This window comes from Emiliania huxleyi, assembly GCF_000372725.1.
Source record: "Emiliania huxleyi CCMP1516 unplaced genomic scaffold EMIHUscaffold_24, whole genome shotgun sequence".
Lineage (NCBI taxonomy): Eukaryota > Haptophyta > Isochrysidales > Noelaerhabdaceae > Emiliania > Emiliania huxleyi.
This window is the reverse complement of record NW_005200250.1, coordinates 20093-47766: the sequence shown is the minus strand read 5'-3', so window position 1 is coordinate 47766 and position 27674 is coordinate 20093. Positions and strand designations below refer to the sequence as shown.

Here is a 27674-nt window from a genome sequence, read left to right as displayed (position 1 = left end):
AACGACGCCTCCCCCGCCGAGTCCTGTCCATCACGCCGTCCAGTGCTGCGGACGAGCCGCAGTGGCGAGGCTACCCTCCCCTCAAAGCGGCACACCGCACCCTCCGGCGGAGTTGCCCTCAGCTCGGGGCTGAACAAAAAGATAGCTGGCCGCGCCTCGTCCTCTTGCGAGGGCGCTACGATGGCGTCCAGGAAGAGGTTTCCCGCGAAGGAGAAGGAGGTGGACGCGTGCGCAGCATCCTCCCACCGCCTGGGCGACGGCGCCGGCGATCCACTGGCCTCTCCCTCGCCTCTCGTTCGCCGTTGCTGCTCAGGGCGGCTCGGCCTCGCCGCGGCCGCGGCCGCCCTGTCGTCGTTGCACGTGGCCTGGCCTGCCCAATCGATGGGAGAGAGAGGCGGTGGAGGAGGCGGTGTGCCCTCGATGCTGATGCACGGCGAGGTGAAGTTGTGCACCACTCGCCGCACGTAGTCGAATGGATAACCCGCCGGCTGCATCAGAAGGCTCGCATCGGGCATCGCCGCTGCCTCACTCACACTCACGTGCCCGCGCGCAGTGTCGAACCAGAAGGGCGGGCATCGGCTTGGCTTGGCAAAGAGGCGGCCGAGCGCGCTCTTCTGCCGGAGGCACCCCGTCCGCCGCAGGCTGCTTCCGTTCCTCGTGCTCCGTGCGTCGCGGTGTACCAGAAAGGTGCCGCGCGTGACAAGGCAGTGGCGCGAGGTCAGAAGCTCGGCGAAGCGGCACCACACGGCGTCGAGCCAGTCGCAGCCAAAGAGGAGGTGCTCGGGCAGGGCGAGCAGAACCTCCGCGTGGAAGCGCGCCCACACCTCCCCACGGAAGAAGGGCGCTTGCACCTCGACGAAGAGGGTCGGCCGTACCATGCAGCTTGCTGCGCCGACCAGAGCCGGCTGCAGCTCGGCATGGTTAGTCGCGAAGCCGCCGGGTGAGGCGGGGAGGACGAGCGGCTGCAGCAGCGGCGAGCCGGTCGCCTCGAGCACCGCGATCACGTGCGCCAAGCTAAAGTACCGCGGGGAGACGTCCATGTCGCCATCAAACACCCACACGTAGTCAAACCCGGCTGTGACATTGTGCCCCAGCGCCGATCTCCAAAAGAAGGCCTTGCTGCCACGGACCCGCGTCGTCGTCACAAAGGCCAACGGCGCGGCTTGCTCCTCCAGCAGCGAGCGTGCTTGCCTAGGCGACGGGTTGAAGTCGTTGACCACAAATGCGATGCTTGGCGCCGTGACGTGAACAGCGCGGAGGCCGTCGCAGAGGTCAGTCACGTCATTCAGACTCTCGCCGTCAATCTGGGTCGCCCCAAGGATGCTGGGCCGCAGCCTCATCGCCGGACCACGATCGATTCTGTGAGGAGGTGCGCGGCGTGGATGTCGCTGAGAGTTGTGGGTGGCGGGAAATGGGACGCACGTTGTTCGCGGTGTTTGTTCCACGAAAAAAAAATTCTCGCCAATTCTCGCAAACCTTCATGCCACCTCGCGGTCGTCCCTCGTCGTTCTCTCTCGCATGCCCCGTCGTCCTCTGCCTCATCGTTTCCTTTCGTTCGTTCTGTGACGACGACGCCGCCTGCCTATCCCTTGCTCTCGCGGCTTCTATTTTATCCCCGAGGAAGTAACTCTTTTATCTGCGGCCTCGTTGCGCGAACGACAGTGTGAAAGCACACATACACATACATACTGTGCTGCATGAATGCTTGGGCAAGTGTGAACAACACCTCGTGACCACGGCGCCGCAGGCGCCTGTTGATGGGTCCAGGTCGAGGGTCCAGGTGATAGCACTGGATGGGCAATGCATACGCCTAGTTGGACCTCAGATCGCCCGACCGCGTCCCGGTGCTCTGTGGTCGGATTTGTGACGCCGCCGCACCGCGCCGCGGCCGGGGGCCCTCCGGAGGCCAAGGATGGCCGTGATGGACCGGGACGAGCTCTGGGAGGTAGAGTGTCAGTGAGTACATTGTAGAGTCAGACGGTATGCACAATATCTCTCAGTCTAGCTAAGCCTGGGAAGGCGATGCCGGAGCCGTACAACAGCTTGATGGTGCTTCGCCGGCGTGCGTCCCGGAGCGGTCCCGGACGGGGGCCCAGGGGAGGAAAATGGAGGACAACGCCGACACCGCTCTGATTCGACTTTTTACTTGAAACAAAGACAGTGGCACGCGCCGCGGCGCGGTGCATGCCACTGTCAGGAGCGGATCCGCCAGTTAGTCGTGTTCACGCCGGGATCGTGTCCTCCCTCCACAACTTGCCCAACCATTCAGGGCGACGAGTATGTGTGTGTTGTATGCTGCGGCGCCTGGCGCTCACGCTCACCGCTGCGGCGCTACTCGCGGCCATCGCCGAGGCGAGGCGGCTCTACCGCCTGTGCGCGGCGCTCAGGCATGAGATCGCCACGCAGCAGTCGCTGAGGGCAGCAGAGCGTGCCGGGAGGACCGTGGCAGAGCGGCGGCTGCGGCGAGCAGCGTCCGTGGTCAACCCTGCGACGTGCGGCTACCGGCCAATCGGCCACATAGAGTCGTGTTTTGTGGAGAGGCGCGGCACGCCGCGCCAAGGCCTGCTCGTGCCGGATGCTCGGGCGCGACTGCGGCTAGACCCGCGCGCGGTGCAGCCCGCGGCGGCGCTCGAGGGTCTCGAAGGCTTCTCGCACGTCTGGCTCATCTTCGAGTTTCACGAAAACACCAATGCCGCCAAGCTCCGCGGCAGCGGCGGCGGTGGAAGTGGCGGCGGAGGGAGTGGTGGCGGCGGAGGGAGTGATGGCGGCGGTGGCGGCGGCGGTGGCGGCGGCGGCGGCAAAGGCGCCGGCGCCACAGTAGAGGCCGCGGCAGAGGCTCTCTCACCTCCATCAGGTTTTTCCAAGCGCCAGCGCGGCCGAGCACAGCAGCGGCAGCAGCAGCAGCAGCAGCAGAGGCGGGAGTGCGAGGCGGCGGCGTCGGCCGCGCCGCAGGTGCGTGCCAAGGTGCACCCGCCCGGCCTACTGGGCGGCTCGATCGGCCTCTTCGCCACGCGCACGCCTCATCGCCCCAACCCGATCGGCCTCTCCCTCGCGGCGCTGCTGCACGTAGAGGGCGGCACGCTCCTACTCGGCGGCGCAGACCTCATCGACGGCACCCCGGTGCCGGGCTGGCCCTCGGGCTCTGAACCGCCCTCGGGGGTAGAGCCTCGGGGTCGACCTCGACGTTGCAACCCCGCAGGTGCTCGACGTCAAGCCGTACTTGCTCCACGACGCTCCGGCCGGCGCCACGGTGCCGATCAGAGCGGGCGGGTGCCGCGCCCCTCCCCCCCCCTCTGAACCTTCTCGGAAGCTTCCTGCAGGTGCCGAGCTGGTGCGCGGCCCGCTCGGACGCGTCGCGCATCGCGTCCGTCCACTTCACCGCCGCTGCCGAAGCGCAGCTCGCCGCCGCCGTCGCGGACGGGTCGCTGCGCTTCTACACGGACCTGGTGAGCGGTGGCGAGCAGCCGCACACCCCTCCTCCACCTCCCCGCCTCTCCCTCTCCCTCACGGCTCGTCCGCTCCCTCTCCCTCTCCCTCCCCGCCCGCGCCTTCGCCGCCGCAGGAGACGGCGCGCTCCGCCATCTCGCAGATGCTACAGCTCGACATCCGGTCCGTGCATCAGGGTCGCGGCCGCCAGCCGGCGGCGGAGCGCGGCGCGGCGGAGCAGCTGTACAGCTGCCGCTTCGACGCGCTCGAGCTCGAGTTCGTCACCCTCGAGCAGCGCGTCGAGGTGAGGCGATGCGTGCAGCATGTGCCCGCCGGCTCGCGGCCCGCTCGGACGTAAGAGGGACTGAGTATTGATACGCATACGCATGTGCATGTGCATGTGCAACTGGTTGGGTAGTAGTCTAAGTTCTGAGCCTCGAGGCTGAGCGGGTCTAAGTGTGCTTAAGCACACTGGGGTGCTTACGCGGTCTAAGATCGGCGGCAGCCTCTTATGCGGGCTAAGTCTGCCGTGGCACGGCCTGGGGCCAAGAGGCTCCCACCGTGATCAACGATATGGCGCTAGCCCCCAAATCTTCTTCGCCTGCGGCGGGCGCCTTCTAATCCGGTAGTGTAGAGCGACCCTCTAGCCCTACTACCCAACCATTCATGTGCATGTGCATGTGCATGTGCATGTGCATGTGAGTTAGTGTGTCGGAACTGCAGCGCCCATATACACGTGTTTTACGTGTTACACACGGGCCTGTGTTCCGTCTTCCGTGTGTGGCGGCATCTCGTGTGCTGTACGTCTCACGACGAGGAGGCATGCCGTACAGAGAAAGCATAAGTGTGGAGCCACCATTCGGGCGCGCTTACTCACACCACTGTGCTATAGCGGGAGAACACATCCTGGCGCGCCCGATCGTAAAATCTCCTCAGACGAGCTCCCACTGCTCGTCGAGGTCGTCGTCCTCGGTTGCCGCCGGCGGCCGCCTGAGCCTTGGTGTCGAGGTGTCGAGGCCCGGTGTCGAGTCTGTCGAGCCAGTGTCGAGGGATAGAGGTGTCGAGGGGGTGTCGAGGTTTGGTGTCGAGGTGTCGAGGCCATGGCTCAGGCCGCCGGCGCCGCGCTGCGGCCGCGGCGCCGAACCGCTGAGAGCGACGCTCCCCTCAACCTGCTTCCACTGCCAGCTTTTGCGGTTGACCGACGGTGGGCGCCCGGCCTTCGCCGCCACCACCTCGAAACCCTCCTCCTCCGCCATCGTCACGCCCTGTAGCTCCTCGTCCTCCTCCTCCTCGTCGTAAAGGGCGGGGGAGACCTCCTCGTCGAGCGGGACGTCCGCCGCTGGAAGGACGACGCCGACAGACGCGAGGAGAGCGCGGCGCAGGGACGCCTCCTCCTCGAGATCGCATCGGCGTGCGCGCTTGGCGGCAGGGACGACAGCCTCTACGATCTCCCACTCAGTCGTCTCCTCCTCCTCCTCCTCTGGTGCACCGCGCTTGCAGGCCGAGGTGGCGGGCGGCGACAGCGGCGCAGCCCCAGCCCAGCCGGTGATGCCGGCAGAGGTGGCCTCAACACGCGCAATGCTCACGCTGCCCGGGAGAAGGTCGTTGTACGCTGCAAAATTGATGAGTGCGATTTCCACGAGGGCCGCCTGCTCGTCCAGTGCCTCGTCTTCCGGCAAGGCGGCTTCCGGCAAGGGCAAGGGCATGTCAGGGCAACGCTGCTCTGGCTGGACCATCGGCACCGGCACCGGCGCCGGTTCGGGCTGGCCCACCGGCACCGGCACCGGCGCCGGTTCGGGCGAGGCTCCGAATGGCGAGACGCCCACGAGCGCTGGACCCTGTGCATCAGGCGCAAAGCCACTTCCTAAGTCAATCAGCATGTCCCCGGCCAGATCGTCGAGCAGGAACATCTCATCGTCTGTGATGAACGGCGGGAGTGTGTCACGCAGATCGCAGAAGTCGCGTGCATTGCACAGCACATCCACATCCAAGTTGCGTGCTGCCATCCGCAAGTCGGCCGCGGCAACAAGCTCGACTTTTTCTTTTCTAATACGTGCAACAGCCGCCGCCTGCCTTGAAAGGCGTGTGAGCATGCTCAATCTGAGGACTAAGCGGCGCCCATCTGGCGCCCGTGAGACCGAAGACGCCGCGCAATCGGGGGACGGCGCGGACGGGGGGGGGGGGGGGCGGGGGGTTGGAGGCGGATAAATGATGTGAGTGGTGCTGGGGTCTGGGGTGGCGGCGTGCTGCGCAGTGCGGCCTTCAGCTCACGCGCGCGATGTGTCCCGCCGCGGGGCGCTCAGCGCGCGGGGATGACACGGTGCATTGCGGTTAGCATTGATCATGACATTTCCTTTTGATTTTGTACCCGTGGCGTGTTGTTGTCTTCAAAAACCGTATGGAAGTAGAAGAGCCCGGACGGATCGCATCCACACGGTGGGTGGGACAGGGTGGGTCACAATCCTCACAAACAAGCACGAGAGCGTATCGGCAGGCTGCGGAAGGTGATCAGTTCGAATCGAAATAACCCGGCGTACCGGCGGAGAATACTAAATAGAGCATGCGTCTCCAGGAGAGATGGGCGACGCACGGGACACAGAGGGACAGCGCGCCGACGGAGAATACTCGTAGGGGATCCGTCCCGCGTCCGCATCTGGAAATCTTTCCTAGGCGGAAATTCTTTCGCCTGTGTTAGTGCCAATGCGAGTGTCGGCCGCGAAATTCTTCTTTCCAGGCAGCTCTGCGCGTCGGCATTGTCGGTCCACGCAGGCAACGCGACATCTGCTCGACGCGCATCTGCTGGACGGCACTTTAGCTGTCTCTCGAGCGCGGCAGAGGCGGCGCTCTCACATGCCGTCGTGCTGCTTCTCCGCCCTCGTCATTTCTGGAACCTCGGCTATTCTCCTCGCCGGCGCCCTCTCCAGCCTTGACGGTGCTCTGAAGTTCGCCAGGCTCGACCTCGCTCTCCGCTCCTCGCTCGTCGACACGGCTGGCGCAGACCTCGAGGCCGGCCTCCCGACGGCAGCCCGCCTGGCGCTCCTCGCCGCCTTTGAGGTGCCCGTGGCCGTCGCCACGGGCATGGACCCGGCCGCCCACCTCGACGTGTATGTGCGGGCGAGCGGACGCCAGCCCTTTCTCTTCGGTAAGGGCATCGCCGTGCCCGGCTACGACGACGTGTCGACGCTCGTCTCGAGCCCACAGCAGGAGCGGAGGGCGATGGTGCTGGCACACCCGGTGCTGATCGCCGACCCGGTGCCGCCAGCGTGCATGGGAGGCGGCACTCTCATCTACCTCTCCACGGGCGCGAAGCACACCGCGCTGCGCAGAGCGATCGGCCGCGCCGTCACCGGCTTCGCCTTGAAGCGCGGGCGAGGCCCTCCGCTACTCTTCCCGCGCGGCGCTGCGCCGGCCGAGTGGGACTCGCGGGCGGTGCGGGAGACGGTTGTGTACAACCTCTTTGCGCGGATGTGCGACGAGCCTCCGAGCGAGCCGCTGCTCGAGGCGATGCTCTCGTACTTCGACACGCTGCCCGGCTGCCTGCTGTCGGAGGAATACTCCGCGATTCAATGAGTACTCCCTCTTGTCGTCCAGCAGTTGGAACTCAATAGGCGCCGCTGCTTGGCGCAGCGCTCGACTCGCAGGCCAACGCGACGCTCGAGACGCGACTCGCGCTCAAGGCGGCCGTCCTCGCCTCGCCGCTCGGGGGCCGGCTTCGCAAGGCGAACCGTGCAGACAAGCTCGACGCAGACGAGCTGGCGCAGCAGGTGGCGGACGGGCTCCTGTTCGCGGGCGGCTACGGTGCTCCTCTCTCCTCGCCGCCGCCTCTAGTTGGGCTGCAGCTTACCTCGACTCACCTCGTTTCGCCTCCGGTTGCAGGCACGACCCACCTGACCCTCGCCGCCCTCGAGCGGATCTCCAGCGACCCGGCGCTGTACGTGCCTCTCTGGGAGGCGGCCCCGGAAGCTAAGTCATCTCGGGTGATCTCGGGTCACCTCGGGTGACCTCGGGTGACCTCGGGCTATCTCAGGCGGACCCGGACGCCTTCCTCGTCGAGTCTGCGCGGCTCGACCCGCCCGTCACCTCGGTCTCCGCCATCGCACCGAAAGGCGGCCAGCAGCTGCAGGGCCCAGGAGGGGGGCAGCTGCGGGTCGCGCAGGGCGTGCCGATGCAGCTGCTCCTCTCCCACGCGAACCGCGACCCTGCCGTCTTCGAGCGGCCGTACGCCTTCGACCCGAGCCGGCGCAACCTCGACAAGGTCCTCTCGTGGAACGGCGTCGACGCGGCCGTGCGCGCGGGCCAGGCGCCGTGCGGTTGCCCCGCCTGCTGCCACCACCTGCCCCGCCTCCTGCCACCTGCCCAGTCCGCGACGTGTCCGCGACGTGTCCCTCAGGCGCCGCGCGGCTGCCCCGGCCGCGCCCTCTCGATCGACCTCGCGCGGCAGATTGTGGAGCAGAGCCTGCCGCCGCGCGACGCGCCCCCCGCCGCGCCGCGAGCTCGCGCGGCGCAGTGGCAGGTCGAGGCTGCGGTTCGTCCGTCGCCGGGGCAGGGCAGCTGCGACTACTCGGCGTCCGACCGCCCGAGCGAGGACCTCGAGCTGCGCAACGAGCATGACGACGAGGTGCCGCACGCCTGCTGACGGCGGCGTTCCCCGCCCACTCGTCACTGACTTGCTGGCACCCCCCGAAGGCGATGTATGCCTACTACGGCGCCGGGCTGGTCAACATCGTCCTCGGCGTCCTCGTCTCGCTCTTCGGCATCCCTGGCGAGGCGCGCGCCTCGCCACCGCCACGCCGCACGGCTAGCCAGACGCCCCTCAATCGCGGCGCGTGCGGATAGGCCTCCCTCTCCGTTGGCATCTTCACCGCCGCAGAGGCGTCTCGTCGTGCTCGGCCGGCTCTGTCTGCTGCCGAGGTTGCGCCGAGTTCACCCGAGACCGCGCGAGGTAGGCCCTCATCGTGCTCGGCTGGTTCTGCCTCAGCCAGAGACTCGCCTTTGGCGCGCTGTACGTCAAGGGCGACGCGGGCATCATCCGCGTGCAGAGCTGGCTCGGACTGCTGCACTACCTCGGCCAGGCCATCGCCGCCTTCTCGTGGCTCCGCCTCCACGCTGTCGTCACCCACGCCGACGACGCGCGCGCGCGCGCCGAGTCGGCCTCCGCGCTGCGCCTCTGCTTTGGCGTGATGGCCATCTTCGTGGGCGCGTTCGCCGTCTTCGGCACCGTCATCCCGACGCACATGCTGCAGGCGCCGCCGGGGGGCTGCTGGAAACCCGCCGAGAGACCGCCGAGATGCATTCATCGCAGAGACCGCTCAAAGTCCGCCGGAGGGCTGCTCTGTACCTCCCTCCAGGCGGCGGCGTGCGTACTCTTCGTCCCCGCTGCGGCCAAGTCGTGGATCGCGATCGCCATGTTTTGGTGGCGGCACGGTGGCGTGCTCGTGCTGGCGGCATGCGCCTTCATCGCCTTTTGGGTCGGCCAGGTGATCGCCGAGCAGCGCGGCATGTCGCTGATCGACTACGAGGCCGGCTCGGGCATCGGCGTCACGCTGCTCGCGCGCGGACTGTTGGGCGCGGAGGCGGCGCCGCACGCGTGGAAGTACGAGGTCTTTGCGCGCGGTTTCCTCGCGCCGAGCGTGTACTTTGCTGCGGCGGCGCACATCGACCGCGTTCAAGGGCGCGGGCTGGGGAGGGCCTACCCCTCGGAGCTCTTCATGAGGCGCGCGCTCCGCTTCAAGCACAGCGCTCCGGTGCTGCTCGCGCTGGCGCTCGCGGCGATTCATTCGTTCGCAATTCCGCGGTCCTTCGGCGACATCACCGGCTGCGGCGAGGGAGGGGGCGAGGCTGCCGGGCCGGAGTGCGCTGTCGACCCGACGGGCGGCCTCGACCAGTACACAAAAGTCTACTTCTCCATCATCCACCTCCTCGACGATGGGTCTCAGCCCGGCCCCTCCTTCGTGCAAGCGCCGAACCGGACCGTGCAGCCGCTGCCCAAGGAGCAGGTGGTGCCTGGCCTCGTTCTACCCAGCTACGACGAGGACGAGGGGCTCGTCACGTCGCGCGCGCTCGCGAACCAGGCCTTCAGCGGCTACGTCAAGGACGGCCGCCTCTACCCGCTCGAGGATCTCGACCTGCCGTGGCCCGAGAAGGACGGCGCCATCGAGGCGCTGATGGGACGGCTCTCGGGCAGCCTCGCGCCCGCCGAGCTGTACGACTACGACGCAAACATCGGAGGCGACTCGCTGATTGGCGACGCAGGCAATCCAGATTTCCCCCCCCCTGCGTCGCGGCGCTGGTTCAGGACGCATTCCCTCGAGATGTGTGCCCGACACGTCCCCCACAGGCCTCGCCCACCTCTGCTTTGCGGGGCTCGGCGCGCACGTCACGCGGCGGACGGCCGATGGCTACGAGGCGGACTTCACCTACCTCGCGCCGCTGACGGTGCGGCCAGGCTTCGAGCGGTACGGCGCAAAGGCGACATTCGACGCGGCGGCGCGTCCCGTCTCGATCTGGTGGTCGCATGGCGAGAAGGAGGTGAGGCCGGACGACGCCGCGTGGACGCACGCCAAGTTCGCCTTCCGCTCCAGCCTGCTCACCGGGGTCACTCTCAAGGACCACCTGGCGGCGACGCACCTCACGATCGCCGCGACGCTTGTCTCCGCCAGCCGCGACCACTTGCCGGCCACGCACCCGCTGCGCCGGCTGCTCAAGCCGTTCACGTACCGCACGATCGCCGTCAACCGCGCCGCCGGCACGCTGCTCGCACAATCGCTGCCAGCGTGATGCTGAGATGGGTGAGCGTGACGGGATTGCGGGTCAGGCCCGCTGCTTGTGCACGAGCTGTCGCTGCTGCACCACACCGTTGCCCTCGACGCCGCCGGGCTAGAGGCGGGCTTCGCTTTCGCCTTCAACCGCACGCGCGACACCTTCGACCCCGCCAACCCGGCGCGCTTCCTCGAGTACCCTCTCGAGTACCCCCTCAGCTCCGCCGCCGAGTGCGCTGCGACGCCGCCCTCGTCCCAAGCCGCCTGCGCCGACGAGGCCGACGAGCTCGCCGCCTTCGCCGCCGACGGCACCCGCTACCGCGCGGCGGTCCGCGAGTACGTCGGACGGTACGTGGGCATCTACTACGCCGACGACGCGGCGGTGGGGTCGGACGTGGTGCTAGCGTCCTTCTGGGCCGCGCTCGTCGCTCACTTCCCGCGCATCCCGCCGCTATCGTCGCGCGAGGCCCTCGTCGAGGTGCTGACCGGCTTCGTGTTCCACGTGACGGCAGGGCACCGGCACGTCGGCGCCGCCTACTCCGCCGTCAAGGACCCGAGGTACGCCGGCGCCAAGATCCGGCCGGGGAGGGACATGTCGGACGTGCAGGCAGCGGTGCAGGTGCTCGCCATCGCCCTCGTCACCGGCTTCAAGCAGCCGATGCTGCTCGGCGACTACTCGCACGTCTTCCTGCGCGACGGCCACCGCAACGCCACGCGCGCGCTGTGGAGCGACTTCCAGGCGAAGCTGCTCCAGGTGTCCGCCGAGGTCGACGAGCGGAACCGCGGGCCGAGGCGCTTCAAAGTGCGCGCCTTCGACCCGCGCGAGATGGCGACATCGGTGAGCATCTGAGCTGGGGAGGGCATCTTGGCCACAAGTCGAGCGAGGAAGGGCAGGTTAATCACTAGCGTGTTGCCGCCCGCCGCAGCGAAGCTTACAGGAGAGCGGGCGGTTTCAAGGCTGAGCTTCAGCTTGTACTCTGTAGATGGCGTGATCGTGTGTGACGTGTGTGTGTGAGTGTGCCAGTTGGGAGTGTCCATTGCTTTTGTCTAGTGATATATACAGAGACAAAAATTGCGGATGGTGGAAAACACAAAACAATGGTATCTCATCTCTCATCTCACGAGGTATCTCATCTTTCACGTAAATCTCTCATCTCTCATCTGCCGCGTGCCGGCCGAATCACTCGCTCGCCGCGCACTCAGCGCTCACCTTCCCTCCGGAGCGCTCTCGCGTGGCGACGCTGGCAGCCGAGCCTCAACGGCTGAACGATGGCTTCATGCGCTCGTACGCGTCGGCGAGCGCCTGGCCTCCGAGCGACGAGAGGATCTGCTTGCACACGGCGTCCGTCAGCGCCTGCGCGCCGCTGGCTGAGTTGACGTCGAGGCGCTGCGCCGAGCCGCCGCCGGTGACCGCCGCCATCTTCTCGAAGGACTCGACGGCGCGGTCGTGCATGTGGTAGCAGTGGACGGGCACGGGCTTGACCTGCTGGATGTCGTTCAAGACCTGCACCGCCTCCTTCTGCGCGATGCCGCTCGGCGCCCACGAAGGCCTCGCCGAGGACCAGTACCTCTCGCCGCCATGGTGGCCGCCCATGCGCTTGTGGGCCATGTCGCTCAGGCTGTTGGCCGACGCGTCGCCGATGAGAATGATCTGGTCGATCGGGCAGCTCTTGTGCTCGGCCAGCGCGTGCATCAGCCCGCACTCGATCGCCTCCTCGCCCCAGCCGCCGCGGGTCTCGAGCTGACCGAGGAACTGGGCGAGGTTGTGCGGCTTCGCCTCCCACGTCGACGCCTCGACGATGCGCTCGACGTCGACGTTGTAGTTGGAGTAGCCGGCGATCTGCAGCGCGAAGCCGGAGGCGATGTTCTCCGCGTCGAGCACCTTCTGGCAGCGATCGAAGAACGTGCCGATGCACGACTTGGTCTTCTCAATCAGCGAGTTCATCGAGTAGGTCACGTCGATGAGCATCAGCGTTCGGCTGGTGGTCGAGCCGCCCACGTGGTTGTACTTGCGCAGGAGCTTGGAGAGCTGCGACGAGTCGCGGCCGCCCGAGCTGCTAAAGGCGTTGAGCGCGGCCGCGGCCTCTTCGTGCTGCTTCTTTGCGTCCTCGGCCTTCTCGAGCCGCTCCTTCATGTCAGCGGCCGCCTGCGCCGATCGGATCTCGGACATCTTTTCATAGAGCGTCGAGTCGGAGAGCCACGCCTTGATGTCGTCCGCACTCGCCTTGCCACCGGCGAGGTCCTCGAGCTGGTCGGATCGCAACATCAGGCTAAACGAGCCCTTCTGGCCCTGCCGCGCGCCGCGGCCCATGATCTGGACCTCCTCCTGCACGTCGCGCGGGAAGAAGGTGAGCAGGACGTGCAGCCCGCCCACGGTGAGCATGTGCTCGTCGTCGACGACAAAGTCGATGCCGCGGCCGAAGGAGCGCGTGGCCAGCGTCACCTGCCCCTGGCGCGTCGCCTTGGAGATGAGCGACGCGCGCTCGTCGGGCTGGTTGCACGCGGCCTCGGTGAGGCGGTTCGCGCCGTCCTGGAAGCGGCGGAAAAAGGACGAGTCGAAGTAGGCCTGCAGCTCGTCGAGGCTCTCGAAGAAGACGAGCACCGACCGCTTGCCGTCGTACGACTGGCTCGTCGGCTTCAGCCGCCGCGAGATCTCGTCGGTGATCATCAGGAAGTGCTCGTTCTTCGACTCGCTCACCTTGACGTTGTCCTTGCTCGCCGGGTCCCAGTCGCGCACGCAAGGGCCGTACATCGACGGGCAGTAGGTCATGTGCTTGATACGGATCTCGTCCTCGAGGAGCTCGCGCGCCTCCCTGGGCAGCCGCCCCTCGCGCAGCGTGCCCGTCACGCCGAGGATGAACTTGTAGAAGGCGGGCACGTGGTCGGAGTACCTCTCCGTCGACGGGAGCAGCGCGTAGGAGAACTCTCCGCAGACGGCGTACAGGTGGAGGCCGTGGTCGAGCAGCTGCTCCTCGCTGATGCTGCCCTTGTCGCACAGGTCAAGGTACACGCAGTTGGTCATCCACATGTACGTCAGCTTGTCGGAGCGGACGAGCCCGTCCTGCTGCTTGTACCACACCCAGCCGTCGATGAGCTGGTAGTCGGAGCCGCGCACCTGCGGCTTCTTCTTGAAGTCGGCCGCCGCGCGCTGCATGTCCAGCGCCGCCGACTGCGCGTACCACTCAAAGCCGTGCTTCTTCTGGTCGCCCTTGAAGATGACGGCGGGCTTCTTGAAGAGGCCGGCGTACTCGGGCAGGTCGGTGACCTTCTGGCTTGGGTCATTCCAGATCGCGCGCATCAGCTTGGAGACGCGCTCGTCGCCAATCGTCAGGCTCGGCCGGTAGACGCCGCCGAAGAAGTTGGGGTCGAGGAAGACATCGACCTCGTCGATGAGCAGCACGCGCGTCGGCGCGTGGTCGGGGCCGTGGCTGCCCGCGAGCGGCTGCCCGGTGAGCGACGCCTGCATCTGGCTGCGCACGTCGCCGTGCTTCTCCGTCATTAGCCGCTCGCTCAGCTCGTCGAAGGTGCCGTAACGAATGAGCTCCGCGCGGCCGTCGTTCAAGCCCAGCGCATCGAAGAGGCTTGCGAAGGCGTCGTTGTCGCGGCTCGAGAGGTTGCCCGAGTAGCAGACGCAGTCGACGTGGTAGCCGTACAGGGCGAGGGTCGCCGCGGTGACGGCCAGCACGAGCGACTTGCCCTCGCCGGTCGGCACCTCGGCGATGTGGTTCTCGAGATGCACGCGGCCCGAGTCGACCGAGCCGAGGAGGCGGAGGATACACAACGCCTGCACCGGGTGCGGCGCGCGCGTCGTCACGCCGCCGTCGCCGGACGACGCGCTCTCGTCCTTGGTCTCGAGGTAGAACTGGACGGACCACAGCGCGCAGATTGCCGCGAGGACCTTGGGCACCTGGTTCTGCGAGTCGTCCCTGAAGCCGGCCCAGTTGGCAGCCGCCTGAGCCATCTTCCCTGCGCGCCCCGCGCTGCCGGCAGCTCGGTGCGAGCGCGAGTACACGGTCTTGGTGCGCTCCTTGGCCTGCATGACGAGCCACTCGACCGGCCTGCCCATCACGCCGGTGCCGAAGGCCCAGTTGAGGTCCTGCTGGTACTGGGCCTCGTACTCGCGGAACCTCTTCTCGAGCGTGGGCCGGTCGATGCCCGGCTCGCCTTCGATGCCCTTGAGGACGTCGGCAAAGTCCATCTGCGTGCGCTGGTTGAAGAGCTCGACCTTCATCGCGGCAAAGACGTCCGACGAGTTGACGAGCGAGTTGCCGAGCACGCTGTCGAGCGATTGGACCGCCGTGGCGAGCATCGTCATCGACGTCGGAAACTTCTTCTTCAGCGCGACGAGGATCTCCTTGATTGCCTCGCGCGTCACCTTGGCCGCGAGAGGCACGCCGTCCTCGAACTGCTTCAGCTGCATCAGCAGCTGCGCGAGGTCCTCCGCCCTCTTGGCGTTCGGGATCGCGCCGAGCGCGGCGTCGCGCATCGAGTGCGCGTGCGCCCGCAGCGCCTCCTCGTAGCACGCCTGACGCGCGCAGGCGCACTGGCTGAACTCGGCCATCTCGACGAGGTACTCGAAGCGGCGGAGGCCCTTGAGCGCCGCGTCGGCCTCCTTGTACTTCTTGCCCTGCAGCCGCGCGTCGAAGTGCTGCTTGAAGTCGCTCATGAGCGCGGTCACCTTGGTGGTGATCTCCTTCCGCTTGAGGCGCACCTCCTCGACGCGGAAGGCGAGCTCGTTGACCAGCTTGTCCATCTGGCCGCACAGCGCGAGCTCGAACGGCTCGCGCGGCAGTGGCGGGTCGGTGCTCGGGTCGTACTTGGTGATGAGCCGCTCGAGCGTCTCGTCAAGCTGCTTGCAGATCACCTTGCCCGCGTTCCTGACGCGATCGTTGTGCTTGCCGAGCAGCGTCACGAGCGCACCCAGCTTGGGCGCCGACGGCGGGAGCGGTTCGTAGGATAAGGAGGGTGAGGCGGCTGCGGCGGCAGGGGGGCCGACTGGGACGAGGCTCTCGAGCTGCACGAGGAAGTGCAGGATCGACTCCTCGCCGGGCATACCCTCCCACAGCTGCAGCCGCTCGAGGGCGGCGCCCATCTTCTCCAAATCTTTCGGGTACTGGGCGGGGGTCATCGAGTCCTCCTGAAGCGACTCGAGCAGGTCGCGCAGCAGGCCGAGAACCTCGGACGCACTGGAGCGTGCCTCGGATGCGCGGGTCTTCATAATCTCGAAGACGAACCTGACCGGGTCGACGTTCTCGCCGCCCTCGACGAGGCGTGTCGCGCGGTGGGCGAGGTCGCGATCGTCTATGGCATCGATCGCCAGGCGCACGAGCTCGACGTAGCCCTTGAGATACATGCGGAGGCTGGTGTTGAGATTGGCCTCGTCCTTGCACGTCGAGGAGAGGCTCGCGACGATGCTCTTCAAGCCGGTGCTCACGTCGCCGTACAAACTGTGCAGCGAGCGCTCGCACTCGACAAACGGCTGCGTGTCGACCGCGCCGCAGACCTCAAAGGTGTCGTGCTGAACGAAGCTCCGGATCCTCTTCATCAAGTCGCTAAGCTCGGTCGCCTTCCACGTCTCGAGGCCGGCCTTGCAGAGGGACTTGAACTGATTGCACGCGGACACGTAGCTGCCGCGGTAGCGCTCGACGAAGTCGGAGAACTCGCTCGGCATCTGCGCGTGGTCGTCGATGATGGTCGCCTGCTCGGACGGCTCCTTGTGCTCGAATCCGACGACGACGAAGCTCATCCTGCGCGCGGCGAGGCGCTTCTCGGCGAGATCGAGGTCGTCATCGTTGATGCACAGCTTCTGGGCCATCAAGGCGGTGACCTCGTTGCTCAGCCAGCGCTTGAACGCGGTGAGGTCCTTGTCGATCGCGTTGAGCTGGTCTGGCTGGAGCTTCTGCCACTCGTTCGACAGCACCGGCTGGAAGCGCCGCCGGAACTCGGCTTGGACCTGCTCGATCAACCCGTGGAAGGCGGTTTGGTACTCGGCCTGCAGTGTGCCACGCTTCTTCAGCTGCTCGAGCTGCGACATCAGGCTCGACGTCGACGAGAGCCACTGCTTGAGGTTGCCCTTGGCGGCGGTGGCCTCGATCGCGGGGCTCGACGCGTCGACGAGCTGCCTCAGGTAGGCGACCTGCTGCGTGCGCGCCTCCGCGATCGCCTGCTGCGCCTTCTCGAAGAGGCCATCCGCGCCGCGCAGCTTGTCGACCAGAAGGCTGATCTGGTGGATGCCCTCCGCCGAGTGCTTGAGCTCGTTGCTGTCGAAGGCCGAGAGCAGCGGCGCGAGGGCGTGCTTGAGGCTGTGGTAGAGCTCGTCTTTGGCCTGCTCGACCTCCGCCTTGAGATCGAAGAACTCGGGCGACGGCTCGCCTCGCTTGGCGGCCGCCTCCTGCATGCTCTGCTGGTTGCCCTCGAGGAAGACGGCGTGGTTGGTCCGGAGCGCGCCCTGCAGGCTGTTCCACGGGCAGACGATCCGCTCCCTCTCGTCGAAGCTGGCCAGCCCCTCGGGCGGAGTGAGCTGGACGAAGAGGCAGCCCAGCTTGAGATCCTTGATGATCCTCACGAGCGACTGCTTGAGCTCGAGGCACGCGTCGGCGTACTCGTCCGACTCCTCGCCCACCGTGCGCAGGTCGACCATCTTGCGGTGCGCGGTCGCGTTGAACTCGCCCTTGGCAAAGTACCTGGTCACCTCGTTCTGCACCGCGGCGATGCGCGTGTGGTGGCGCTCGGTCAGCGACTCGTGGCGCATCTCGACGTCCTTCTTGAGCGGCGCGAGCTTGGCCTCGCTCGTCGGCAGCGCGCGCTCGAGCTCAGCGAGCGTCGCCGTGAGCGCCTCTCCCTGGGTGACGTTCATTCTCTGGAAGATCTGGTGGGAGGACTTCAGCGCGTGGAAGAGGGCCGTCTCGAGAGTGGTGAAGTCCGGCGTCGGGTCGTCGCCCTCGATGTCCTCGTAGAGCATCTCGAACAGCACCGGGTACTTGTGCTTCGAGTACATGACGCGCAGCACGCCGGCCGCGTCCATCGAGCACTCTCGCGAGTCGTGCAGCTTCTCGTGGCACTTGCCATTCTTGATAGCATCGGCCAGATCGAGGACCCGGTTGCGCATGTGGTCGAACTCCTGCTGCGCGCGCGCCTTGCACAGCGTGCCCGCGTGGCGCAGGTTGAGGCACGTGTCGTGCAGCCACTCGTCGAGCGTGCCGAGATGCGCGGCGAGGTCGATGAACGCGTCCGAGCGGTGGAGCGCGTCCCAGACCGACTTGTCGACCTTGGGCGCGTCGGGCGTGGCCGACCACGAGATTTGAGCCTGCAGCATCGACTGGTCGGCGATCTTGGCCTCGATGATCTTCTGCACCGCCGCGCAGCACGTGTCGAAGAGCTGCTTGAGCTCGTGTGCCTTGCCGCCGGCCGCTGCCTCCCGCCAGAGCGGCGCCATCTCGACGAGGCGGCGGAAGTCGTCGGCAGCCCTCCGGTGGAGGCCCGCGCGCAGCCTCGCATCGACGCTCTCCGGCCCGCACGCGAGCCCGCGGAGGCGCTCCTCGAAGGCGGCCCACATCTGGCCCACCGCACGCGTGATGGTGACGTCGCCTGCGAGCTTGTCCCACCACGCGGTGTCCTCGACGAAATAATGGTTAATAAGTTCCAAGTGCCTCATAACAAACACGGTACCAGGACAGGGGATCGAGAGGTGCACGCTGCTGCCGAAGCAGTGTCGTCCCGCCTCTCCATCATCTCACTGGGAAAGGAGAAGACTTTAGTCTTTACGGCTTAGCGAAGTCTAGCCGCTGCAGCCGAGGTGCGCCCATCCGCCCAAGTGCCAAAAAAGAGCAGAGATGTGCGCCGGCACGAACAGCCAACAGCTCACTGCTCAGCAACCCACCAGCGCAGGAACAGTCGATTTGCCTTTGAGAGGCACGGGATAGGCCGGCGAAATGTTCCTTTTTCAGTTGGAGCAAGCCAAAACAATATCACGAGCGGATGGGGTGGAGAGCGCAAGACCAAGAGCGCAACGCGGGCCGCCCCCACCGCCCCACGCGACGACCGTCACAATGCCACCATCATCACTTGCAGTGATGGTCGGACTTCATCTTGCACCGCTTGTCGAGCATATCCTCCCTCGTCACTCCCTCCGCCACCCGCTCCGTCACCGTCTTCCACGAGTTCCACGTCCCCGTGCTGTTCTTGTACACCTTGTACGTCACCTCCTTCGACGCCTGGTCGGCCCTGGCGGCGCGCGCCTTCTTCGCGTCGCGCTCGGCGCGGAGCGCCTCCATATCAGGCGCTTTCCTGAGCGGCGGGTACGGCGGGCCGGTGAGCGGTCGGCGGTCGGCGGTCGGCGGCGTGCTGCGCGGCGAGGGGAGGAGGGGAGGAGCGCACCGCACAAACATGAAGCTGATCGGCGCCGAGACGTCGCAGCTAAAGGGCTGTGTGAGGTTGAGCGAGCCCTTGCCCAGCACCATGTTAACCACGCGCGACTCGTCCACCGTCGTGTTGCGATAGCGGTCCGTGACGGTGACGAGCAGCGAGTCGCCGACAGACAGCTCGCGGTCAAAGGCGGTGCCGTGGCCCATGACGACCACGCCCGAGCTGGTCAGCTCGCCCGTCCCGGGCAGCGGCGTGTCGGACCACTCGGGCACCTCCAGCTCCGAGTCGCTGCCGCCGGCCGCGCCGTCCGCGGGGTGATCGCGCTTCTTCTTCTTCTTCTTCTTCTTCCGGATCCCGTCGAGCCCGCCCTCGCCGCCGCCGCCCTTGAGGCTCAGCTTGCCGCCGAGCACGAGCCCGAACGAGGCCGTGTGCTTGGAGGACGACATGGGCCGCGCAGCGCCGCGGCTCTCGGTCGCGGTGCTCGTGCTCGCTGTACGCGCACGCTAAGACCCGCTGCGCCGCACGCGCACCCTGTCGGGGTAAGGAAGAAGAAAACCATTGCCGGGATGTGGGCGCACTACGACGCGAATTGGGTCAAGAAAACCCTGTCAGCAGTTCACCTAGGGGTATGTTCGTAAGAGCTACATACACTGAGAAAGCCATAACGCGGCTGGTGCTCGTGGAAACTTTGGGAGGCATTGCGCCGCCCACCAAGCAGTTCCTCCACAATCTCTCTCTCTCCCCAACACGGCTCTCTCTCTCTCTCTCCCAACACGGAAGAAGAGAATCCCCCTCCCCCCCCCGTGAGTCGCCCTGCCCCAGCCGTCCAGAGCATGACCTCTGGCGAGCCAGCCAGCCCCACTCTGCGGGCGCCAAGAAGAAGAAGAAGAAGCAGACGTCGCGCACGCGGCAGGAGAAGAAACAAGGCAAGCGCGAGGCGGCGGCTCGAGAGGCTGCCGCTGCCGCGGCTGCCCGCGCGGCTGCTCAGGCGGCTGCTCAGGCCGCTCAGGCGGCCGCTCTCGGACGGTACAGATTGGTCAACGCTTGGTTCTACCCTCGCGGCGACTGGTATACCTTCTACTGGGACGGCAGCACGGCCGACAAGGTCGCAAGGCGCGCTACCTACCCGACGCTCGAGCACGACAACTACGACCCCGGCCCCCTCGCAGAGCGCATCAGGCGCGACAAGCGCGAGTTCTCCGACCACTCCGCCGACGACTCCTCCTCCGACCGCGACTCATGCGGCACCGGCTCCACTAGCGAGCCGAATGACATATTCGACACCCTCGAAGACCATCTCGGCTACGGTTCCGACTCCGGCTTCGGCCGGTAGTCGACAAGCTGCCGAGCCCAAATCACTCTGTGTGCCACATTTCTTGTTGGCTTCTAAAAATCTCTCTCTCCCAACACGGACCGGACGGTGTACGGGGCGGCGTCGGCGAGCGCCTCATCCTCCTTCGTCGTCCACACCACACGCAGCAGATCTCCAAGGCGGCGGTGGCGGGCGACGCCGAAAACATCAACAAGCAGGCGCGCAAGGAGCGTACCGACTGGATCAACAAGCAAAAGAACAAGCAAGCGACAAACGGCTTCTTGTCCTCGGCCCCAGTGGGGGATGCCCGCGCCGCCTAGCTCTGCAGACGGGCCCCTCCACCCTTCATGTAATCATGTAGTCCCCACATCCGCAATCGTGGGATCGCTTGTCATCTGAGAGAAAAAGAAAGAAAAAACAGACAACCCAAGGGAGGGATTCATCTGAGAGAGTGCGTAGTCTTTTACTCTTTTTCTCTCTTTTTCCTGACGAGGATGCGCTTTTGGCCGGTGGCCTCCTCGGACACCACTACCCCTTCACTCATTACAGGAAGGGTGCAGCGAACAATAAATTTCTTTTTCCTAGTGCGCGCCAGTCCCGTGCCCAGTGTAAAAGAAAGAAAGAAAACAGACAACCCAAGGGAGGGATGGGAGGACGGCACGCCGCCACCACACAGGGATTTTAAGGAGAGGTGTGTGGTGCGCTAGCCGTCGCCCACCCTAGGGAGTCTGCCTCTTCCTATCTCTTTTCGCAGTCTCTCGCCGCTTCTCGCTGCAAGCTTCATGCCACCTCGCGGTCGTCCCACTCTCGTCGTTCTCTCCCTTGTCATTTCCTCCTCTGTCGCGTTCTCCTCTGCTTCGTTCTAAGAAAGAAAGAAAGAAAACGGACACCCCAAGGGAGGGATGGGAGGCTTCGTTCTAAAAGAAAGAAAGAAAACGGACAACCCAAGGGAGGGATGGGAGGACGGCACGCCGCCACCACACAGGGATTTTAAGGAGAGGGGTGTGATGCGCTAGCCGTCGCCCACCCTTGGGCGTCCGCCTCTTCCTATCTCTCTTCGCAGTCTCTCGCCGCTTCTCGCTGCAACCTTCAACATGCCACCTCGCGGTCGTCCCACTCTCGTCGTTCTCTCCCTTGTCATTTCCTCCTCTGTCGCGTTCTCCTCTGCTTCGTTCTAAGAAAGAAAGAAAGAAAACGGACACCCCAAGGGAGGGATGGGAGGCTTCGTTCTAAAAGAAAGAAAGAAAACGGACAACCCAAGGGAGGGATGGGAGGACGGCACGCCGCCACCACACAGGGATTTTAAGGAGAGGGGTGTGATGCGCTAGCCGTCGCCCACCCTTGGGCGTCCGCCTCTTCGCAATGCGCGTCACAAACTGCCTCGGATTGGCTGCTGGCACTCTCGAGGCTATGCCTACACAGCCTCGCGCGCATGGGCAGTCAAGAGGGACCATGCACCTTCTCAGGACAGCGCCGGTGCCTCTCTCTTGGACCGGCAAACGTGGTGGTCTCGTGTCACCGATGTGGGACCAGTGCGGCATCGCGCCATCGACAGCTCTGAACTGCGCCTCACCACTGACCGGGAAGGCCGCCAAGTGGGTCAGCACCGGTCGCACATTGTGGCAGCAGTCAGCAGCGCATGTCTGATAGCTAGAGCAGCAGCGTCAGGGTCGCAGGGTCGGATCGTGTCAAGCCTCTCGCCCGGCCGGCCGTGTGCAGACGTCGGCCTGTCTGCTGTCTGGAGTGATCTGTCGGCGGTCAGTACGACCGATCAGGTTGGAGTTTTCTGATGATTGGAGGGTCTATCTGTATGTACTCCTCGAGATCTCTCCAAATCTGCCCTCTACTCAACCACTCATTCGGGAAGTCGGTGCTAGTAGAGACTAGTAGAGCCGGAGCCCCGTTTCCGCGCTGCTGCGCGGCGCACGGTGCCTCCGGGGGCCCCCGCCTCCCCCCAGAGGTTGTTTGTCTTTCCAGTCGAGTGGTCGAGCGGTCCGTCCACCTGTGACCTGACGGCCACGCTCCTTGCACCCCACGACTCCCGTCAACGCCTTGTCCAGCGTGTTTCCAAACCCGTAGAGGTGGCCCACCGTCCCACCGACGCCACATTGCCACCATTGTCCCACGTGCCACGAGCCCCTCCCCAACGTCGTCGAACTGAGAGGGTTCCAGCACTTGACTTCGTAGTGCACGTCCCAACACAAGAACACAACGCACTCTCTCACATGACAAGCGATCCCACGATTGCGAATGTGGGGACCACATGATTACAGGAAGCCGCGAAGCATTCTTTTCTTTGCGGGGGCCGAGAGTCGACGAGGCGAGCAGCCCTCCTGTCGTGGCGGGGCGAATGGGCAAGGACGGCAAGCAGAAGGTGGCGGGCGGCTCCGGAGCGGCGGCGCAGGACGCGCACGACTTCCTCATCAAGCCGCAGAGCAGCACGCCGCCGCTCGACACGTCGCAGTGGCCGCTGCTGCTGAAGAACTACGATCAGCTCAATGTGCGGACCGGGCACTATACGCCGATCCCGAACGGGAGCACTCCGCTCAAGCGCCCCCTCGCCGAGTACCTCAAGTATGGCGTCATCAACCTCGACAAGCCCGCCAACCCGTCGTCGCACGAGGTCGTGGCGTGGATCCGCCGCATCCTGCGGACAGAGAAGACTGGGCACTCGGGAACGCTGGACCCAAAGGTGACGGGGTGCCTGATCGTCTGCCTCAACCGCGCCACCCGCCTCGTCAAGTCGCAGCAGGGCGCCGGCAAGGAGTACATTGCCATCGTGAGGCTGCACGACGCGATTGACGGCGCGCGCGCGCTGACGGGTGCGCTGGAGCAGCTGACGGGGGCGCTGTTCCAGCGGCCGCCGCTCATCTCCGCGGTGAAGCGGCAGCTGCGCGTGCGCACCGTCTACCAGAACACGCTCATCGAGTACGACAATGAGCGCCACCTCGGCATCTTTCGCGTGTCTTGCGAGGCAGGCACGTACATCCGGACGCTCTGCGTGCACCTAGGGCTGGTGCTGGGCGTGGGCGGGCACATGCAGGAGCTGCGCCGCTCGCGCTCGGGCGCGCTGAGCGAGGCGAAGCACATGGTGACGATGCACGACGTCCTCGACGCCCAGCACCTCTACGACACTCAGAAGGACGAGGCATACTTGAGGCGCCGCCACGCCCTCCCCCCCCCCCCCCCCTGCCCCACGCCACACCGCCGGCCACAGCGGGCCCCGCCCCTCACACGCCGCGCCGCCCGCGGCCGCAGGCACGTCATCAAGCCGCTCGAGCTGCTCCTCACGCGCCACAAGCGGCTCGTCCTCAAGGACTCCTCCGTCAACGCCGTCTGCTACGGTGCCCCGCGCCGCCCACCTCAACCCCCTTGCCACCCACCCCACCCCCCTGCCCCACCCCCCTGCCCCTGCCCTTGCCCCTGCCCCTCCTGAGAGACGCGCCCGCCCCCCCAAGGCGCCAAGCTGATGCTGCCGGGGCTGCTCCGCTTCGCCAACGACATCGAGGTGAACGAGGAGGTGGTCCTGATGACCACCAAGGGCGAGGCGGTCGCCGTCGGCATCGCGCAGATGACCACCTCGGACATGGCGCACTGCGACCACGGGGTGGTTGCCAAGATCAAGCGCGTCATCATGGACCGCGACACGTACCCGCGCCGCTGGGGCCTCGGCCCGAAGGCGCTGCAGAAGAAAGCGCTCATCGCCGAGGGCAAGCTCGACAAGCACGGCAAGCCAAACGAGCTCACGCCGCCCGAGTGGCGTCCGGGGTATGTGCCGCCGCGCGAGCCGGCGGCGGCGGCGGCGGCCGGCGGGGCGGACGGGGGGGAGGAGGCCAAGGTCAAGAAGGAGAAGAAGGACAAGGGCGAGAAGAAGAAGAAGAAGCGCGACGGCGACGGCGAGGAGGACGGCGAGAAGAAGAAGAAGAAGAAGAAGGACGCCGCCGCGTAATCCGGCCCCCTCCCTCCCGCCGCAGAGAGAGCGCGGCCCACCGGTCAGGGACCGGTGAGCGCCGCCCGGCGATCACTGTCTACGTCGAAGCATGTCGTGTGTTGTCGTCCCCAGCCCCAGCGCCTACCAGAGCCCCTTCCCAGCTCTTCTGCGACAGTCTGTCCTCGAGGGCCCCTCGCCTTCGCCGAGTTCATATGTGCGATGTGAGCGAGAGGAGCCGTGTGCGCGTGATGGGTGCAAGACTTGGAGAGAGACGCGTAACGCGACTGGCGCCGGGGTAAAACGACGAAGAAACGAGAGTCGGAGAGAGAGCTGAGAGGAACGCAGAAAAACCGTTTTAAACCCTTTTAGGCCAAGACGAGCGACGACCAACAAACGCCCCCCCCCCCCACCACCACCACCACCTCCCCCCCGCGCCGCGGGCCGCCCCCCCGCTGCACCGAACAAAGCACAAACCCACCTCTAGAGAGCGGACGGGGGCACGGGCCACGGCTTGTGCGGAGGAAAAAAAAACCGCCAGTGGACGCAGAGGAGCACACGCAGGTAGGACCGCCAGGGGAGGGACCAAGGGAGGGGAGGACGGCCGACGCCGCGCCGAGAGGGTATATAAACTTAAAGTCCTGATTTCATCCGCCGCGTCTCAACTCTCCACGTGTAAACAGATCGTACCGCACAGGAGGGATCCGGAGAGAGGCCGGCGACGCGAATCCCGGAGAACGCGCAACCTCTCCTCCAACCAATGCCGCTCCTCTGAGGTCCTCAAAACGACTTGTGCACTGCATCCTCCGGGCGTGGGTGGCGCAGCCGGAAGGGCGTGGCAAACTCGCGGAGCTGCTGCATGAAGTCGCTGCTCGCCGTGTCCTCCGACGCGCGCGGCACGGCGGCGAGGTCCTCGGGCGCCAGCTCGCCGATGTAGAACTCCTTGAGGTAGGTGAAGCTCTCTCTCGAGGCGTGGTACAGCTCGAAGAAGACGGTCGAGTCGGCGTTGAGCGCCTGCTGCGGGATGATGGTGGCGCCACCCGGGTGCTCCGGCAGCCACGCCTCGAGGTCGAAGACCATCCCGTCCATCGTCACCCAGCAGCCGCCTCGCTCGTCGTTGTGCCGGACGACATCTACCCAGCGGTGCACCTGCAGAGGTGCAGCCGAGGTGCAGCCGAGGTGCAGCCGAGGCGCAGCCAAGGCGCAGCCGAGATGCGTCCGAGGTACGTCCCGAGGTGCAACCGAAGTGCAGGGCCAAGATGTGGCTCCTGCACACGCTCCTCGAAGGCGCCGAGCTTGCGCGCGCACGCCTCGCGCAGTGCTCTGCAGCCCAGCGCCGCCGCCGCCGCCGCGAGCTGCGGTAGCGTCTGCATGTCGAACTCGTACGGCCGGCCGCGGTTCGCCGCCTCGAGGAAGAGGAGCACGCGGTCAAACGTCGAGCAGTCGACGTCGACGACCGCCTCGCCCGAGCCGCTCTCGTCGCGCACCGCCCTCGTGAGGGTGATGCAGGGCTTGAGCAGCCGGCGGTGCACAGGGAAGACCTCCCCGTCGCTCGTCTCCACCAGGACCGCGTTCCGGGGCGGCTCCGCCGGCGCTGCCTCCACGTTGACTAGCGCGAGCCCCTCGCACACCGCCCGCTGCGAGGCGCTCGATGCAAAGACGGTCGAGCGGCCGACGTACACGCGCGTCCGGCTGCCCACCAGGCCGCGGAAGCAGTGGCTGGAGTGGACAACGCGCGAGTCGCCCTCGCCCTCGCCCTCGCCCTCGTCCTCGCCGCCGCCCATCTCGTCGTCCTCGTCCTCGTCCTCAGCCTGCTGCGGCAGGCAGCCGGTCGCTCGCAGCACGAGCTGGGCGCCAGACACAGAGACGATGAAGACTTCGTTGTCGCTCACCATCTCGCCAAAGAGCCACTTGCCCACCTGCCGGCCCAGCACCGCCGCATCCTGCACAAGCCGCTCGCCCTCTGGCCGTGCGTGCAGCAGCTGCGCCTCGACGCTCAGCGCGGCGAGCGGCGGCTCGTCGGCCGGTGGCCGGTAAGGCACCCACTCATAGAACTCGTCCTCGCAGACGTGCAGCGACAGCCGCTGCGCCTCGCCCAGCAGCACCTCACCCTCCGACACTGGCACGTCCGCCACGGCGCGAGCGCTGAGTATGAAGTCGCCGCCCGGCCGGCAGAGCATCGCGCGAGAGCCTGGCGCCGCGCCGAGGGCTGCGAGCGTCGCCGGTGCGACGAGTGCCGCCTTGAGGTGCGCGTTGCTCTCGCCGCCGAGAACCTTCTCACGCGCCACCACCCGCAGAGGCACGCCGTCGGGATTGACGCAGGCGAGGCTGTCGGGCCGGAGCTTGAGCTTTTCGAGCTTCGTCACCGCGTCCTCCGCGCCTGCCTGACGCCGCTTGCGCTGGCCCTGGTGGCCCGAGGCCTTCATGTTGACCATGCTGGTTGCTCTCTCTCGTCCAGCCTGCGATAAAAGTTTTTTCTCTCAAGCAAAGAGCGGAAAACGATACCACAAAAACACAACGCACTCTCTCACTACATGAGTTGTTGTCTGTTAAATTAGGTGCCCTGTAGGCTTGGCTGCAAAGGGGATTTTTGTTGTGCCGACCTCGATCTTCGTGTGTGCTCCGCTTCTGAGAGAGAGATTTTGAGACATGAGAGAGAGAGAGAGAGAGAGAGAGAGAGAGAGAGAGAGAGAGAGAGAGAGCCGAGATAGAAAGAGGGAGATTTTGAGTGAGACGGTTTAGAGAGAGAGAGAGAGAGAGAGAGAGAGAGAGAGAGAGAGAGAGAGAGAGAGAGAGAGAGAGAGAGAGAGAGAGAGAGAGAGAGAGAGAGAGAGAGAGAGAGAGAGGGAGGGAGGGAGTACATTTCTTTCTAATTTTATTTCGCCTCGAGCTGTGGCCTGTGCTTAAAAGTTAATCTTAAATCTCTCTACAACCTCCAATCCCCGTCCTTGCTTGCGTCCCCCCATGCCGGTGTGTCCAGTCGCTGGCCAGCCTCTTCTAAACCAACACTCCCGTTTCCCAAGAAAAGAAAAGTCCAAGCCTTCCTCGATTTCCGAGAGAGATTTTTAGCAATACCTGTCGATTTCCGCGAGCGGCGTCTCACAAAAAGCCTAGCCGTCCCGGCGCAAGAAAAGCCTTGCCGCCGAGCTGTCATTCCTTCTGCAGGCCGCGTGCAGCGACGCGCGAGTCCTGGCGGCGCAGCCGCCCCGCCGTGCGGACCATGGCCAACCAGCCCGTCGACGCGCCCGACGACGTGACCTCAGCCGGTAAGTGTCGAGAGCGCCCCCCGGCCAAAAGTCGACGATCCTCGCTCGCCGCCTCGCCCCTTCCGGCGGCGCGGCGGCGCCCGCGACGGGCGGCTCGCCCCACGGCGCACCCCGCCGCCGTAGATACTCGAGGTGCTCGCCCTCCAACGACGCCGCGGGGGCGGAGGGCCGCGACCCGCTGGGCCGGCTGCCGCCCCCGCGCCTGCCGCCCCCGCGCCGCCCCCGCGCCGCCGTCGGCGGCGTCCAGCGCAAGCGCCGCCGCCGCGTCGCGCGCCGCGCGGGCAGCCTCGACGGACCAGAAGCCGTGCTCGTCGTACCCGGCGTCCCACACGCCCAGCGAAGGGCTGAGTGCCGTCGCGAGACCTCGGCACGCCTGCGCACGCCTGCGCACGCGGCAGAGCGACAGCGGCACCACCCTCGTCGGGCGCCGACGAAGCGTGCTCGCGGGTCGCCGCTCCGTCGACCGACGGCCGAGACACTTGCTCCGACGCCACCCCGCCCCCGCCCCGCCGGTCCGGCGCCGATATCTCGGAGGACGACCTAAGGAAGAGCGTGGCGGCGCGTCCCCGGGGAACGGCGCGCTCGTGCTCTCCCCCCAAGATCAAGGGAGGGGGGGGGGG

General features: G+C 66.2%; 8 protein-coding genes across 8 annotated transcripts in view; 3 read left to right on the top strand and 5 right to left on the bottom strand.

Moving 5' to 3' along the window:
- Positions 1–2292: 2292 nt before the first annotated feature.
- EMIHUDRAFT_205328 (hypothetical protein) lies at positions 2293–3784 on the top strand (the record flags this gene model as incomplete). The annotated part of the gene is made up of 6 exons (XM_005778708.1): positions 2293–2655; positions 2965–3120; positions 3200–3250; positions 3321–3446; positions 3563–3613; positions 3698–3784. The coding sequence occupies 6 exons, from the start codon at positions 2293–2295 to the stop codon at positions 3782–3784; spliced, it is 834 nt and encodes a 277-aa protein (XP_005778765.1).
- Positions 3785–4151: 367 nt separating this feature from the next.
- On the bottom strand, positions 4152–5435 carry EMIHUDRAFT_435026 (hypothetical protein; the record flags this gene model as incomplete). Its single annotated transcript, XM_005778707.1, has 1 exon — positions 4152–5435. The coding sequence occupies one exon, from the start codon at positions 5430–5432 to the stop codon at positions 4359–4361; it is 1074 nt and encodes a 357-aa protein (XP_005778764.1). The 3' UTR covers positions 4152–4358.
- A 691-nt stretch (positions 5436–6126) lies between these two features.
- Positions 6127–11034, top strand: EMIHUDRAFT_205326 (hypothetical protein; the record flags this gene model as incomplete). The annotated part of the gene is made up of 11 exons (XM_005778706.1): positions 6127–6132; positions 6196–6867; positions 7035–7224; positions 7303–7361; positions 7454–7711; positions 7973–8044; positions 8113–8166; positions 8373–8645; positions 8775–9752; positions 9832–10155; positions 10261–11034. 11 exons carry the CDS (start codon positions 6127–6129, stop codon positions 11032–11034), a joined length of 3660 nt encoding a protein of 1219 aa, XP_005778763.1.
- A 405-nt stretch (positions 11035–11439) lies between these two features.
- On the bottom strand, positions 11440–17838 carry EMIHUDRAFT_205325 (hypothetical protein; the record flags this gene model as incomplete). Its single annotated transcript, XM_005778705.1, has 1 exon — positions 11440–17838. The coding sequence occupies one exon, from the start codon at positions 17836–17838 to the stop codon at positions 11440–11442; it is 6399 nt and encodes a 2132-aa protein (XP_005778762.1).
- A 272-nt stretch (positions 17839–18110) lies between these two features.
- On the bottom strand, positions 18111–19069 carry EMIHUDRAFT_435024 (hypothetical protein). The gene is made up of 2 exons (XM_005778704.1): positions 18561–19069; positions 18111–18470 (listed from the first exon to the last, which is right to left on the bottom strand). The coding sequence occupies exons 1-2, from the start codon at positions 18992–18994 to the stop codon at positions 18245–18247; spliced, it is 660 nt and encodes a 219-aa protein (XP_005778761.1). The 5' UTR covers positions 18995–19069; the 3' UTR covers positions 18111–18244.
- Positions 19070–22210: 3141 nt separating this feature from the next.
- Positions 22211–23809, top strand: EMIHUDRAFT_100421 (hypothetical protein; the record flags this gene model as incomplete). The annotated part of the gene is made up of 3 exons (XM_005778703.1): positions 22211–22951; positions 23078–23204; positions 23319–23809. The coding sequence occupies 3 exons, from the start codon at positions 22211–22213 to the stop codon at positions 23807–23809; spliced, it is 1359 nt and encodes a 452-aa protein (XP_005778760.1).
- Positions 23810–24568: 759 nt separating this feature from the next.
- Positions 24569–26223, bottom strand: EMIHUDRAFT_100420 (hypothetical protein; the record flags this gene model as incomplete). Its single annotated transcript, XM_005778702.1, has 2 exons — positions 24569–24921; positions 25065–26223. 2 exons carry the CDS (start codon positions 26221–26223, stop codon positions 24569–24571), a joined length of 1512 nt encoding a protein of 503 aa, XP_005778759.1.
- A 601-nt stretch (positions 26224–26824) lies between these two features.
- EMIHUDRAFT_435022 (hypothetical protein) overlaps positions 26825–27674 on the bottom strand; it is a gene marked incomplete at its 5' end in the record, with an annotated part of 1395 nt that continues 545 nt past the window's right edge. The window contains 3 exons of the mRNA XM_005778701.1: positions 26825–26841; positions 26875–27211; positions 27270–27594. Coding sequence (XP_005778758.1) covers positions 26899–27211; positions 27270–27594 — 638 coding nt within the window. The remainder of the gene's footprint in view (positions 26842–26874; positions 27212–27269; positions 27595–27674) is intronic.